Below are 15,609 nucleotides of genomic sequence, written 5' to 3' on the forward strand. Positions count from 1 at the left end.
ATTAATATGGATAAATGATTCGGGAGACCTGGGCTCCCTAGAGGAAAGCATTGCTGAGGTCTCTCTAGTAGCTAGGGGCAGAGTTAGGCTCCCAGCTCAGTGCTCACACCACTTGAAGACAGTGTCCTCAGCAACTGCCTAGCTAGGAGTAAACACTCCAGAGGTTTTTACATCTTTCCCAAACACTTACAGAACACATGTCATGTGAGCTAGAAAGTGCACTAGATCCTGGAGCAGAGATGAGTAACACAGCACCTGTCCTCGAAGTGCTGAAAATCCAACACAGGAGTGGGAGGGAAACAATGCAGTCGCAGCTGCGAAAGGATGCAGCAGCCTGGGATGCTGTGCGGCCCAGACACTGGAGCAAATGCCCCTCCCCTCACATACGCTGGCCCCAAGACGCTGTGACCTGCCAAATTGCTTTAAAAAGTTAACAGTGTCCTCCAGGCCATTTGGAGGACAGATTTTTCCCTTGAGGGGAGAAAGGTTTTACATATTTCCTTTTAAATGAAGCAATAAAGAAATCCATTTTTCAATTAGAAAAACTTCCTTTTTGTACAAAACTTTGCAGTGAAGTGTTCCAAATGATGGAATTGTGGTGGTTTAGATAAAACTCAGTAAAGATTTGCAGGTAAGCCCTTTGCTTATTGAATGCTCCTGGCTTTCTCACGGAGCTCTCACTGTACACATGGGCCATGAAGAAGCCAGGCCTGCCCATGTGCCCCAGGCAGAAGCCTGTGTGTGTCTCTGTAGTTATTTGTCTCTGCAGTATTTCCAGCTGTGCCTCTGAGCTGTGTAATTTTGCTTCACCCTTTTTAAAGTTTTTGATACCCACTTCCTAGCTGGGACACAGGTCAGGCAGTCTATGCCCTGATTTACAATTGGGAAAATGAAAGCACAGAGAAGGTAATTGATTTGTTCAGGGTCACACAGCATGTCAGGAAGACAGCCATGATTAGACTTTGAGCCATGTGGGATCCAGCCCATCACTGTGGGCTCAGGGCACTTTCCCACCATTTTGGGGCTTGTCATTAATGGATTTTCAAGGCCAACTCCAAGCTTGAAGGCAGCCTGATTCCCATAAGGAGGGCAGGCACCTGGGGCCCAGAAGCCTTTTCAGCCATTCTTTAAAGCTGATCTGACCAGTTCTCATAATGACAGCTCCACCCTGGAGAACGCCTGCACTGAACTCTTTGCTACAGAAATCAGTTGATAGAAATTCAATTAAAAGGAGGGTTATTCCGATCTTTTTGCCACTCTGATCTTGACAGTACTTTCAGCAAATAATCATTTTCCTTTTTTGTGTGCCCCTTTCTCTCTGGCATTTTTGCTGTTTTCACTACCACACTGGCTGCTGTTGATTTTGGAAACCATCCCCATGAAGATAACAGCAGTAGTAGTAGTAACAGCTAACATTTATTGGGCATTTTCTAGATGCCAGGAGCTGCTCTAAATGCTCTTCATGTATTAGCTTGTTGTACCCTGACAGCAATCCTGTGTGATGCTTTTCTACCCGTCGTGCAGACGAGGAACCTGGAGTCCATGATCAGACTGTGAGCCGTGGCCTGAGCAGTGATTCACACCCAGTATGACTCCAGAGCCCACACTCTGAACCACTGCAAGCCAAACTCATTTGTTTTATGAGTTTCCAGAAGTTTCCAGCACAGCTTAGCTAATGTACCACCCCCAGGATGAAGGGTCCAGGAAAAGGCAGAGAAGGTCCAAGGCTCTGCCACCGTCTTTCTAGGGGAACTCAGATCATTCATGCCCACCATCTAGGCCTCACTCTCTTCACCTGTAGTATGAGTTGGAATGTGATGCCTGCTGCTGTGTTGATGTCTGTGATGCATTAAGGACAATGCTCTTGACCTCATCTGGTCCTTCCCAGGTGGTCTGGAACCTCTTAGAACATTTTCTCTGAGCAGTGGTCACTTTAAGCCTGTGGGGATGTCCTGGTCTTCCAAGGAATCCCCATGAGGGTCACTAACCTTGAGCCAGGGTATTCAACCAAGTCCTGCGATGGTTGAAATTTAGATGGAAAAGTAGGTTATATCCTGCCAACTCCCAGGCTCAACTCTCCACACTTTCCCCAGAAGGAATTCCACATATACACACTAGAGCTTCATTCAGATGATCACACTCAATCTTGAGGAGCATTTCTGGATGAGGAGGGAACTTGGGACAGAGGTGGCGCTGCCCTTGTCCCTCTGCATCCAGTCATGCATGTGTCCGTTCACACCCTGTCCTCCAAACCCGCACACCACCAACAACCCACCTTCCCTCTTTCTAATTAAATGTGCCGATCCACGTTTACATCCCAGGATGCTGAAACCCATTGAAAGGTGTCTTCAGGGTTCCCTGAGTATCCTGAGCAATGGCCTTGATGACATGCAGTGCCCTGGGAAAGGGTCAGGTGGCCCCACTTCATCCCTTGGATGGGTCACTGACTCGCCAGGTACTGCAGGCAGCTCGCTTCCCCTCCACGTACTCAAAAATCTTGTCTATTGGGTGGGGATACTCTCCCTGTCAGGCAAAAACATTTTTTTTAAGTTTATTTCTTTATTGTAAAATAAAACATGTTGGTTGTAAAATATTTGGAAAATCAAAAAAAGTACACGGGAGAAAATAACTATTGCCCATAATCCTTCCTCTCAGACATTCAGAGATAACCGTAATATTTTGATGTATTTCTTCTAGCATTTTTCCCATGACTCTATATTTTCAAGGAAATGTATAACACATATTTATCAAAAATGCTAACAGAGTTGTCACACAGGAAGGAAAAGAAGCAGTGTCATTTGGCCTGGAGTTTATACTTGGCAGTTTCTGCAGCTGCTGCTGAGGTCACATCTCCATGACTCGACCAATTTGTCTCTCTTAGAGTGGAATCAGGTGTCATAATTGCCAAAATGTTGTGGGATTGATTGACCCACACACAGCCGATTTGGCCATCCAGCCAATGAAATAACTGGCTGCAGCCCAAGAAGAGGGTGGGTTAGAGCAGTGCTTCTCAGACGGGAAGGTGCACAGGACTCACCCGGAGGGCATTAAAAATGCAGATTCTGATTCAGTAGAGCGTGGAGTGGGGTGCCTAGGGAGAAGAGATTCTATACTTCTAACAGTTTCACATTGTGATGCAAATATGGCTGGTCCCTGGACCACACTTTAACTGGCAAAAGGTTAGGGGACTGAACCCACTCCCATTCCATTCAGCAAATAAGTATTGAGGTCCGACAATGTGCCAAGCACTGAGTAGGCGCTTGGGCTGGATGAACCGAGAAAGCGATGATCAAAGAATGTCGCCAGGGCCAGCACTGTGCTCAGCAGTGGTCCCAGCAGCAATTTCCCCAACCCGGCGTGATCCGCCAATGGGTCTGTTCTGGCGCCCACCCCACAGACTTCCTCAGGACTGGCTTCTTGCTGAGCACATGCCCTCATGCACTTAAAGTAGTGGAAGTCCTCTCAGCACCCCGCCCACCCTTCAAGGCTTTAATTGTCACATAAATTGCTGGTTGACCTAACTATTTTGCCTACCTCATCTCCTTTATTCAATCAACCAAAAACAAAGGGGCTTCCAATCCCAGCTCACCCTGGATCCTCTGCCAAGTTAGGATAAGGATTAGCTTCCAGAAGGAGAGAATGCCAAGGGTTCTTCTTATTCCTGTCCCAGTGGAAGGTATAGGCATTTCCAGAGAGACAGCTAGGGACCTGTCTCTGCCCCATAGGGCAGTGTTGGCTGTTTCAGCCCATCCCTGATGATTTCCCCTGTCCCAGGTATGAATGACAATTAATAATGCCACCACCACTCTATATTTGCTCAATTCTGTTTACAAAATGTTTCCACACTCTCTCCCTTACCTTGTCCTGGAACAGCCCTGTGAAATATATGCTAGTATTACCCCACTTTACAGATGAGGGAGCTGAGGCTCTGGGGAAGGGAATGACTTGCCTGAGGTCACACTATAGCAAGCGGTGAGGCGGTGAGTAGGGTCCAGGTGTCCAGATTTCAGTGCTGATGAGGCACCAACGCCCATAAGTCAGGCTGAGTCAGTCCTCTGCATCCAGCTCCTAAAAGGGTAAGGACGGAGGGATACGGTGTGCAGGACCCTGCCCAGTGCTGCCTCCTTCTTCTACTGGGAGCCCATCGCCTACTGGAATCTTCCACCATAGTCGGGGGTTTAAAACAGATGTGTGAAGGACACTTCATGGAAGGTCACTTCCAGCTACCAGTTAGTTTTTGCAAAAGAATTGAATGTAAGGTCCCTTGAGGGGGGCATGAAAAATAAAACAAAAAGATCTCCTTAGCTTTTGGATTTTTAATCAGAGGAACATACGGGGCTTGGGTGGGGGATGATTTTTTCAGGGGGGTATAAATGGGAAGAGATGCTCAAAGTCAGTGACAGCCTGTTTTAATTTATAATTCTGCCTCTGTGTGAAATGCACAGAGAATCAGGGGGAAATGAGTAATAATTCACTAAGGTGCTGTCACAGCCAGGAAGCGTTAGGGCCCTCTTTGTCAGCCTGCTGTTGCCAAGAAGGCTGAGACAGGAAGGACACGGAGAGCAGTGGTCCAGCTGGAGAGTGCCTTTCCCCCTGAAGGGAGACAGCCCCCCTAGCCGGGGCTGTTGGGTCTATCAGGATAGCCTGGAATGTCCCACTAATGCCTCCGAGCTGAGAGCCTTCCCTGCAACCATTCTCCACATAAGCTGGAGAGAGTGAGCTGTCTCTCACTCTCTTCCCCTGCCTGCCTCCCTCTGTGGGCCGGGGGAAATATATGGTCTATGGAGCTGACTGTGGCCTCTTTAATGGGACCTGAGGTCAGGCTGATGTAGAGAAAAGCATAACGGGGCCCTTTATGCTGAGCCAACAGATGATGATATAAAGAGGCCCTAGGGCCTGCATTTGCTTGGTCAGGATAGGCTAGGTTATGCTGCAGTAATAAACTACCCCCAGATTTCAGTGGTTTAATGTAACGTTTAAAGTACCTATTCCCTGAAGGTTGCGCTGAGAGGGGCCTCTGCCGCACAGGATCTCTCAGGGTCCCTGCTGGCAGACGTGCCACCATCGCACAGCAGTGCCCCCGGGGAGAGCTCTCCTTGGCAGCTTCAACAGGGGAAGAGAGAGACTGAAAATTACACCAGGGCTTTTCCCAGTCTCAATCCAGAGGAGATGCACATCACTTCCAGTCACATTTTATTGGCCAGAGCCAGCTTCACTTAACCGCAAGGGGCTTGGGAAATAAAGGAGAGCAGATGGACAGCTTTGAACAATATGTGTACCTGCAGACAAGGGTGGTTTGAGGGATCTAAACCAACTCCCAGCCAACACTACCACTGCCACCACCACATTCTTACTGTGCCAACCATTAGAAATGTATTTCAATGAGTTACACATTAGCTTTTCTAGAGTCATGTTCATGGTGAGTCTGTATAAAGAGCACAGAATTTAGAAACAGAAGAGCTGAGTTCAAATCCCAGCTGAGTTACATGTTGGCTGTGTGACCTTGGTCAGGCTGCTTAACATCTCTGAGCCTCTGCCTTGTCATGTATAAAACTGGGTTAACAGTAGCCATGCTATGGAGCTGTTGTTATTGTTATTTTCTGAAGAGCAGGAGAGTAAACCAGCACATGTACAAGTTAAGGATTGGGCTTCTCTTCACCAGGAGCATCATTAGGAGGGCTGGCTGGGGAGCTGTTATTAATGAGGATAACTGGTCATGCCTAGCCAGTTTTACTTGATGTTGGCATATTCTGCCTTTAGCAGTCCTGGAAATGACCGTGCCTTTCTGCTCTCCCTGCAGGTAAGCTCCCTGCTGGTTTTTTCTGCAATTTTGAGGATGGCTTCTGCGGCTGGACACAAAACTCATTGTTACCCCACACGCCTCAGTGGCAAGTCAAGACCCTAAAGGATGCCCAGTTCTGGGACCACCAAGGTACTGCCCTCTCTTCCCTTCCCCTGGTGCCCACCTGGCCAGACGAGAGACTGGGGACCTCACCCCAGAGTCGCTGGACCTCCCCCCACCTGCCTTGGGGTGCTCCCACACGACTGGCTCTTCAGACCCTCCCGGGCATTCGAATGATTAAATAAAGCCAAGGCTGATGTCCCCTTTTGATCCTTAAAATGAGAACTTTGATGAAGGATCTTTCTTAGCTAAAAGACAAGAATAACGGCAGCAATAGTAACAATCAGTCCATTCAGTGGACGTTTACTGAAGCTTACTCGGTGTCAGGCACAGGACTCATTGCCAGATAAGGAAAACCATAGCCCTCTTTATGACTGGGGAGGCTGAGGCTCAGGGAAGCCTTGTGTCATCTGCCCTGGGTTGTGCCCTGGGAACCTTGCAGCATATCTGGTTCGTTCCCTGCCGCCCAGCCTCCCCAGCTATACCCCCCACCCTTCTGTATTTACCTGCTGCTTTTTATGGAGCCAGAGACCCTCATACCAAAATTCCTGTCTTTCCAAGCAAAGATCATACATCCTACAGATTCCTTTAATTGCAGGGCCCTGCAGTTCTGTCCTCAGTCCCCAGAGCTAGCTGCATCTAGTGATTTGGCTTTTGGCCCCTTTAGAAAGGAGGCTGAGTTGTTGCAGCCGCGGGGGAGTTCTGCCGGGCCTCCCCCAGAGACAGAGGCCCCTGCTTCTCCTCCTGGTGTCCTCACCGCACGGCATCCTCAGCGCCGCGTCTGTGGGAGCAGAGAAGAGAACCGGAGCTCCAAGCTAGACGTGATCTTCCCACCTCTGCTCTCAGTCTGATAGTCCCCGACAGCACCCAGAGCTAACAGATGACCAGCCTTGCTGAATACCTCCAGTGACAGGGCTCTCAGTGCCCCATTTGACAGCTCAGAGTCACTCACCAGTTCTCCTTAGCTGGAGATAAGCCACACCCACTCTGTAAGTTCTATTCATTGATCGTGATTTCTGGCTCCTGGAGCCCCACAGAACTAAACTTCATCCTCTCCCCAAGAGGCAGCCCTTATTCGAGTACAACCGTTGCAGACTACCCACCACAAAAGGCCCTTTCTCTCCTTGGTCACATTACCCAGCTCTTTGAATTTTCCTCAAGGTTGGGAAGTGTGCTTTCTAAGATTTCTGGCCTGTCCTAGTTACTCTGCTCTGGGCCCATCTGAATTTGTTACTTGGAAGTAACTCAATAAAGACTTAGCTAAGAGATAGAAAGAAGATGTGAATGACTGAAGTCCTGTTTGGCATTCTTTGAGGCCCCTAAAAGTTGTGGGCTCACTCTGGCCCCATCTCCATAGCACCTACTGTCTGCAGGATACCCCACAGCTCCTGGAGATTTACAGGTGCATCTTGCCACCACCGCAGGGGCTGGGGGCTCATGTTCCACCAGGTTTTCAGGCAGCTCAGTGCCTGAAACAATAAATGAGTCTTCCTGGTCAGGGCATGGAGCACAGGATAACCTAGCTCCAGAGCAGGGAGAAGAGAGTGAAAGTTCAGAGACCATTGGAGGGCAAAGCGCTGGCATGACTGGAAATGGGGAGAGATGGGCCCCGGGGAGCCCAGCATGCTTCAGGCTGCTCCGAGACCATGGGCTGAAGCTGGTGACCTTGGGAGATCAGGGCTTGCAGTAATCCAGATGTATGGCGTTGGGACATCACAGGATATGGAATGAAGACCTTGGCGTGAGCCGGGTTTTGTAGGCAATGATAAGTAGTGTGTCTTATCCATTGAAGGCAGCAGAAACCAGTGTCCTCAGAGATTTTCCAAGGCTAGAGAGGAATGGTTCAGGGCCCATTAACTCTGCACCCCAAGGCCCTTCAGGGCACAAGGATGGTACATTTTTGACTCTCTTCCTCTCCCCCAGGCCACGCCCTGTTGCTCAGCACCACTGACACCCCCACTTCTGAAAGTGCTGCAGTGACCAGTGCTACGTTCCCTGCACCTCTGAAGAACTCTCCGTGCGAGGCAAGTCTGTGTCCCTCTAGTTCTCTGCCCTCTCCTCACACCTCAGACCTTGGGTACTTCCAGGTGGACCCACACAGATGAGCAAAGTAGCCTGATGGCCAGACAGCTTGTTCTCCTGCGGGAGGACAAGAGGGCCATTTGTGCCATCTTCTAGACAGAGAGTAGCCATCAACGTGGTGAAGTCCCGTCTGCAGGGAATCTTCCCTTAAACACCATACTCAGCTGCACTGAACTATTTGCAGTAGGACCTTGATTTAAGCAAACCCTTCAAACTTTTTCAAGGCATAACAAGGGGAGCATAACAGCGACTTTCTACAGAGTCCTTTGTAAAAATACCAGTCTCTTGTAATACATTTCAAATTTTGTAAAGCAGCAAAACTTTGACTTACATAAATTCCACTAAGGCATCAGTGGCATTCAGTGAGGAACCTCCAGAGCCACCTTACCCAAACAGTTCATGTAACTGTTACCGCTTTAGTGTGAGGACTGGTGAACTGGTGCCATGTTTCTCAGCACAAGCATATTCTCTAGAGACCAGGAGATGTGCGTAGACCCCCACATAGCCCAGTGATTAAGCTTGTGAACCCTGGAATCAACTACCTGAGTCCAAGCCAGCTCCCACCACTGACTGGCTATACAGTTTCTTTGGTCAGTTAATAACCTCTCAGAGCCTCAGATTGCTCACCTGGAAAGTAGGGACAATAAAAGTGCCTACCCCAAGGAGGAGAGGCTTAAATAGGTTAATATATGTCAAGGGCTTATCACAGGGTCTGGCACAAAGTAAGTACTACAACAGTTAGCCAACAATGCCTGGTACCCTGTATAAACAGACAAAGGAGAATGGGGGAGGAGGAAGAAGACTTTAGCCAAAAACCAGGCTCCACACTCTGGGAGAGCCGGCCATGCCTGTGCTTTTTCGCACTCCCCGCCAGGCACCTTGTCAACATCTTGCACGTAGTAGAAAGCCAACACATAGCTTAGATCTGGCCAGTCCTCTCTTTCTGGAAACTCACAGGAGAAATTTCTTTCTGGCTTCATTTCAGGAATAGCTATGTGCTCCCTGAACAATTTATTTCCTTTCAAGTTGCAGACATTGTGAAACTGACCAGATTCTCCCCCTCCACGGGCTGGTAGAAATCCCGGGCAGGTGGGGCTTGGACCAGCAGTGGTGCAGGAAACATGCTTCCCCTGCCTAGAGGTACAGGCAAAATCAAGCCCTCAAGGCTTTTTGTGAAATTAAAGCTAACTGACATAAAACAAAGAAGAATGGAAAAGATGTATCAAAGAATTTGTTTAAATCAGAAGAATGGTTGAATTAAATCTGAGGTGTTACCCAGTAGGCAAATAGGGATTTGTGATGGGCGTTTGTAGCAGCCTCACTTCTGGTTAGGTTTTCTAACTCGGCATTTGCCCCATCGTTCTCTCCCTCTACCAGGTTATGCTCTCCGACTAGATTTTATGTGACTCTGTGAGCCACCTTAAATCCTTTCTGGAAGAAGTCAGGGCACAAATAAATAGATTCATTACGTTAAATTGTATATGAGAAACCATGCTCTCCGATGCAGATGGTGGAATTACTCAGTCATCATTGATATTTCTTGGGTGCCTCAGAGCAGCACCTAGAAAAGAAGGCTTCATAATAGGAAATCTAAATGAGGAAGGTTGGTTGGCCCATCTGCGAGGACAGGGGGGATCCTTAAAAGCATTTCATCTTTAAATGTCTTTTTCACTAGATTTCGTATGAGCCTGATTTCGGAAAAAGAAATGTCAAGGTAAAAATGATATTTTTTAATACTTCATCATTTTTCTAATAACCTTTGGGTTGATCAATAGCTTAAACAGGCGTTTTGTTTCACTGGGCTGTTTTATTATTCCTCTGGTCAGATTTGCTCTGGGCTCTTTCTGCTATTTCCTGCCGGGAACGGAACTTGGCTCAGCACAAGGAGTGAGGGGAAGGCAGTGAGTCCATTCTGCTCAGTTATTCCAAATTCAGGTTTCCATACCATTCCTCTCAGGCTGATAGGTCTTTGAATTCTCGATATTCGGGGAAATGTTTTCATCAGAAAAATAAATGGCCAAAATAGAAATATGCATTTTCAGGTTTGTAAGCCCTGCCATTTATTTCACTCAGTCCTAAGTGCAAAAGGCGGGAAGTTGGTTTCCTTCTCCCAGGTTGGCTGAACATTGGTGATGGGGAAACGGATGTTGCATTGCTGTGTGAGACTGTGAGGTTAACTTGGGGCCTTCAAACCCCCCAACTCCAAAGAGGCCTCCGCTGGCTATGGGGCCCCAGTGCAGGAAGGTGGACACTAGGTAGAGCCATGGGTTAAGATGTCTGATGAGGGTCAGGCCCAGAGGGTCAGGAGGCTGGCTGAGCTGAGCTCTGGGGCTGACACCCCCCACTGAGCACCTTCTCTAAACCCTGACAGTCCTGATCCCTGGGACCGCCAGGGACTTGAAGTAATTGCACAATAGTTCAAAATGCTCCCTCAAGAAACCCACAATCATCAGTGGATTTCCGTAGAGAAACTGGTGTTGCCTTCAGTGCATTTTCTTGAAAATCTAGCTATGAGCTAACCAGTAGGTCTGTGTTTCTCCAGTTACAGTCACTTGGAAAATGTAATAAATGCAGACTCTTGGGTCCCACCCCAGACCTCCTGAATGACATCACCATTTGGGGCCTGGGGATCTGTATTTTCAAACCCCGCCCTCGGTAATTTGGATGCACACTGAAACTTAAGAGGGGCTGGCCATAGGTGTCCTTTCTGGTTGTGATCGAAATTCGTTCTGAGCCCATGCTGAAAGTTAGCCTCCATTACCTGTGCTGCCAAAGAGCATGATGTGATTTGCCTTTTAGAAAGATGAGTTAGAGAAGGGGTTAGACATGATGGGGTGGGGGACAGAGGTGGTGGAGACAAAAGGGGCTGGGAGAGCACCTTAGAGCCTATGTGGAGCCAGGTCAGATGCCCACCAACAATGGAGACATAGTCAGGGTGTGCTTTTGTGCCAGTCAGCTTCTAGGATATTCCAAAAGCATGCCAGCTCCAGCCTCCTCCCTCCAGACCCCTGCAGCCACCTCAGCCAGCTGCCTCTCTCTGCTGTCTGGCCATGGTGCAGACAATGCCTCCTCCATGGCTCTGCAGGGTTGCATATGGGGCATGAATATTTAAAGACCTCTGCCTAGCCCAGCCGTAAACAAGGGAGCCCTGGGGGATTTCTTGTCCCCCACCCACCCCACCCACAATCTATATTTTCTGCTGGAAACTGGGAAACTGCTTGCAACATACTCAGATTTTATTTTATTTTTATTTTCATTTTGCTGAGCTCCAGTTCAAATAATTCAAGTTGCCACTGGGGAGGGGAGCCTCGTGGTGACTTTCATGTGTTCACTCGCTGTCAGAACTGCTCGTGTAGGGCTGTGGCTGGGAGACACACTCGGATGTGTCTAGCATTGCAGCTGCTGGTAATAAAAAGGATGGGAGAGTGGCAGGGGCTGTCTCTGCCCCTCCCCCTGCCTTTCACACATCCTAGAAGCCTGAATGCCTCAGCAAGCCCCATGTGGTTTGAAATTCTATTTTATTTGAATAGCCTGCCTGTGACTAGAATATTTTAAACCATGTTCTCAGGACAGAACAAGGCCTGGGAGGGTGGAATGTGGGGTTCCCTCAATCTCGTTCCCCTCCAAAACAGGGAAGTAGTTTTCCTTCTATGAGCTGGACCTGACCTACTTAATTTGCAGCGACACCGTAGGGCAGGGCAGTTCCCAGCTGCTGCTGGTTTTCTGACCTTGAGGAAGCTACAGCCACCTCTGTCCTCTCCCTACACACAAGTGTGGACACACAGACACACAGGCACTGGGACCTGGAACATACCTGGGCCTTTCTGCCCCTGACCTCAGTCCTGTGGTGATAAAAACTTTAATTAGCCACTGGAGGCTGCTGATAGCAGGACAGAGGAGCATGGAAGAGGAGCCTGGCATCTGGAACTGCCCTCTGCCATCTGTTTAGTTCTGCTCAAAGCCCTGCTGAGGAGGAGCCCCCTATGGGGCAGGGCCTCCAGGACTGGAGGCTAGGGAATTTTTCAGCAAATTGCTCTCTGGTTTGACTTTGTGAGGCTTTTCAGGTTGCTGGTGATCGTTCCTGGACACAGGGCCCATTCTTTCCCTGGGGATTTGGCTGGTGGGGCATTCTCCAGCATCTTGGTTTAACTAGGCAGCAAAATACAGTGAGTGTCATGGCTGCGTTGATAGGGCTTATTCAAGCTGGCCTCACTCCATCCCCATGGGCAAATAGGACTTCCGGATAGGAAGTAGAGAAACTTTGTGACTGCTGTGTTTTTTGTTTTTTAACGTTTTTTATTGATTTATAATCATTTTACAATGTGTCAAATTCCAGTGTAAAGCACAATTTTTCAGTTATACATGAACATATATATATATTCATTGTCACATTTTTTTCTCAGTGAGCTACCATACGATCTTGTGTATATTTCCCTGTGCTATACAGTATAATCTTGTTTATCTATTCTACAATTTTGAAATCCCGTCTATCCCTTCCCACTCTCCACCCCCTTGGCAACTACAAGTTTGTATTCTATGTCTATGAGTCTATTTCTGTTTTGTATTTATGCTTTGTTTGGTTGTTTTTTTTTAGATTCCACATATGAGCAATCTCATATGGTATTTTTCTTCCTTTTTCTGGCTTACTTCACTTAGAATGACATTCTCCAGGAACATACATGTTGCTGCAAATGGCGTTATGTTGTCAGGTTTTATGGCGGAGTAGTATTCCATTGTATAAATGTACCACTTCTTCTTTATCCAGTCATCTGTTGATGGACATTTAGGCTGTTTCCATGTCTTGGCTATTGTAAATAGTGCTGCTATGAACATTGGGGTGCAGGTGTCATTTTGAAGTAGGGTTCCTTCTGGATATATGCCAGGAGTGGGATTCCTGGGTCATACAGTAAGTCTATTCCTAGTCTTTTGAGGAATCTCCATACTGTTTTCCACAGTGGCTGCACCAAATTGCATTCCCACCAGCAGTGTAGGAGGGTTCCCCTTTCTCCACAGCCTCTCCAGCATTTGTCATTTGTGGATTTCTGAATGATGGCCATTCTGACTGGTGTGAGGTGATACCTCATTGTAGTTTTGATTTGCGTTTCTCTGATAATTAGTGATATTGAGCATTTTTTCATGTGCCTGTTGATTTGTATGTCTTCCTTGGAGAATTGCTTGTTTAGGTCTTTTGCTCATTTTTAGATTGGGTGGTTTGTTTGTTTCTTACTAAGTCGTATGAGCTGCTTATATATTCTGGAGATCAAGCCTTTGTCGATTTCATTTGCAAAAATTTTCTCCCGTTCCGTAGGTTGTCTTTTTGTTTTACTTCTGGTTTCCTTTGCTGTGCAGAAGCTTGTAAGTTTCGTTAGGTCCCACTTGTTTATTCTTGCTTTTATTTCTATTGCTTGAGTAGACTGTTCTAGGAGAACATTTTTGAGATGTATGTGAGATACTGTTTTGCCTATATTTTCTTCTAGGAGGTTTATTGTATTTTGTCTTATGTTTAAGTCTTTGATCCATTTTGGGTTTATTTTTGTGTATGGTGTAAGGGAGTGTTCTAGCTTCATTGCTTTACGTGCTGCTGTCCAGGTTTCCCAACACCATTTGCTGAAGACACTGTCTTTATTCCATTGTATATTCTTGCCTCCTTTGTCAAAGATTAGTTGACCAAAAGTTTGTGGGTTCATTTCTGGGCTCTCTATTCTGTTCCATTGGTCTATATGTCTGTTTTTGTACCAATACCATGCTGTGTGACTGCTGTGTTTTAACGGTTTATTAAACTCAATGGCAGTATGCCCCTTGGAAAGGCAAGGAAAGGAGAAAAAGAGTAATAATAATTACTAAAGGGTGGCTTGAGGTAGAGGCAAAAACCAAAGCTGAAGGGCTGTCTCTTCCTTTGTCAGGCCCACTAAATCCTCGAGGGTGCGTGCAGGGCTGCCCAGGGGATGGGAGCAGCCCACCTCCACGGGACAGGAAAGAAATGTACCCAGAGGTGAACAGCCAGTACCTGCAAGATCAAGATCAAAGTCAGAGCTTATGACTCCGAGCCTCATGCTCTTTCTGTCACATTGTCCTGCCCCTGCCGGGGGCAGGTGGTACCTTCTCAGCTTCCAGCAATTGATGTGGGCCTTAAAAGCATCCCTGAGGACTGGCATGGCACTCATGTAACTCAGAGCCCTCACTCTACCTCACCATAGATGATTCCTCATCTCTGGAGGCAGGAAGGAAATTAATACCAATCATGTTGTAACAGACTAGTTACCTACCTCATCTCTTCAGGTCGCTGAGTCTGATTCCTGAGCAACCATGGGGATGTTGCCACTCATCCGCAGGACTCCAGTGTCATTTGTGCCTTGTTCACAGCCCCACGTGCTGTCACTTAGCAAATCAGGAAGAAGAAGCTATTCCAAGAGGCCTTGGGAGCTTGATCCTGGATGTAGTTGTCATTTCCTGGATCCATCCCATCTTCTATGTAGAACATGTGCCCACCTGGGGAAAAGGAAGTGGCACCCTTCCCCTCTTCCTACTCACCCATCCTCCCCTGTGTCTTGGCTGACCAGTAGGAGAACAGGCAGCTTCTTCTGAGTCCACCTAGGGCAGCCTCCACCCTTATGTGTGTGAGCAGTGCTGCACAAGCACTTCGTGGTGGCTGTAGAAACCCTCTTTTTAAGTAGTTGGGGCCCAGTGCCGAGCTGGGGGGATTCTGGAGTAACACTATCCCCAATCCCTCTCCCACGAGCCTGAGCACCTTTGTCAGGTATTTGAGGACTGGATAGCCAGCTCCCATCTCAGTGAACGCTGTGACATTCACTGCAGTGACAGAAGACTCACTGACTCATGAATAAGTCCTGCTCACCTTTGGACAGCTCCGGGCTTCAGTGTTTGCCTGAATTAAGAGCACATTCAGCTAGACTTGGCAGGGCTTGTTTTCACATTCTCTGCACCACTCCTCTTCCAGCTTTGGGGATCTTTGAAGAACCAGCTAGCTAGCTAAGTGACATCCAGCTGGGCTGTCCATCTCTGCCTGGGACATCATGGTCGGCCTGGCAGGAAGCACGGTGCCCCTCTGGCTCCCGTGGGGTGATGCTGACGTCTGAAGCAAGTCAGAGCAGTGTGGCAGCCCCAGGCAGCTGCCTCCCTCCTGCCCCAAGGCCCAACAGCCATGACATCTCCCGTGTCCAGAGGACTCCAGCTGGTCCTGCGGGGCCAGGACAAAAGGAGCATCACTGAGGCAGTGTGGTGTGGTGGAAAGAGCAGTGCCTTGAGGTCACATAGACCTTGGTGGAATCCTGTCACTTTCTAGCGGGGTGACCTTGTGCAAATCACCTCACTCTTCTTAGCTTCAGTATCCCCTGCAGGGCTGTTGAGAGAAACAAGTAGATGAGATAGAAAAAGTGCTTGGCCCATATCTGGACACAGAGTAGATGCTTAATAAACGTGGCTTCTGCTCATCCACTGCTGCTATTACTGTTATTGTCTGACTTCGGTGATGCTGCCAAGGATCCTGACTCTCGAGGATCTGGTCAGGGGCGGCGCCCTCTGGACAACAAGGGAGGCAGCCGGGACGGGACCAGAAAGGCAGCACGGAGCTTGGCTGGGTTGGCTGAGGAACCTGGCGGCAGGGC

At 48.1% G+C, this 15,609-nt stretch overlaps 1 protein-coding gene across 1 annotated transcript in view; it reads left to right on the plus strand.

Moving 5' to 3' along the window:
- ALK (ALK receptor tyrosine kinase) overlaps nt 1–15,609 on the plus strand; it is a 675,174-nt gene that overhangs the window by 540,716 nt on the left and 118,849 nt on the right. The window contains exons 7-8 of the mRNA XM_072937961.1: nt 5,801–5,932; nt 7,826–7,926. Of these exons, the coding sequence (XP_072794062.1) occupies nt 5,801–5,932; nt 7,826–7,926 (233 nt within the window). The remainder of the gene's footprint in view (nt 1–5,800; nt 5,933–7,825; nt 7,927–15,609) is intronic.

The sequence above is a fragment of the Vicugna pacos genome, chromosome 15 (assembly GCF_048564905.1).
Source record: "Vicugna pacos chromosome 15, VicPac4, whole genome shotgun sequence".
Lineage (NCBI taxonomy): Eukaryota > Metazoa > Chordata > Mammalia > Artiodactyla > Camelidae > Vicugna > Vicugna pacos.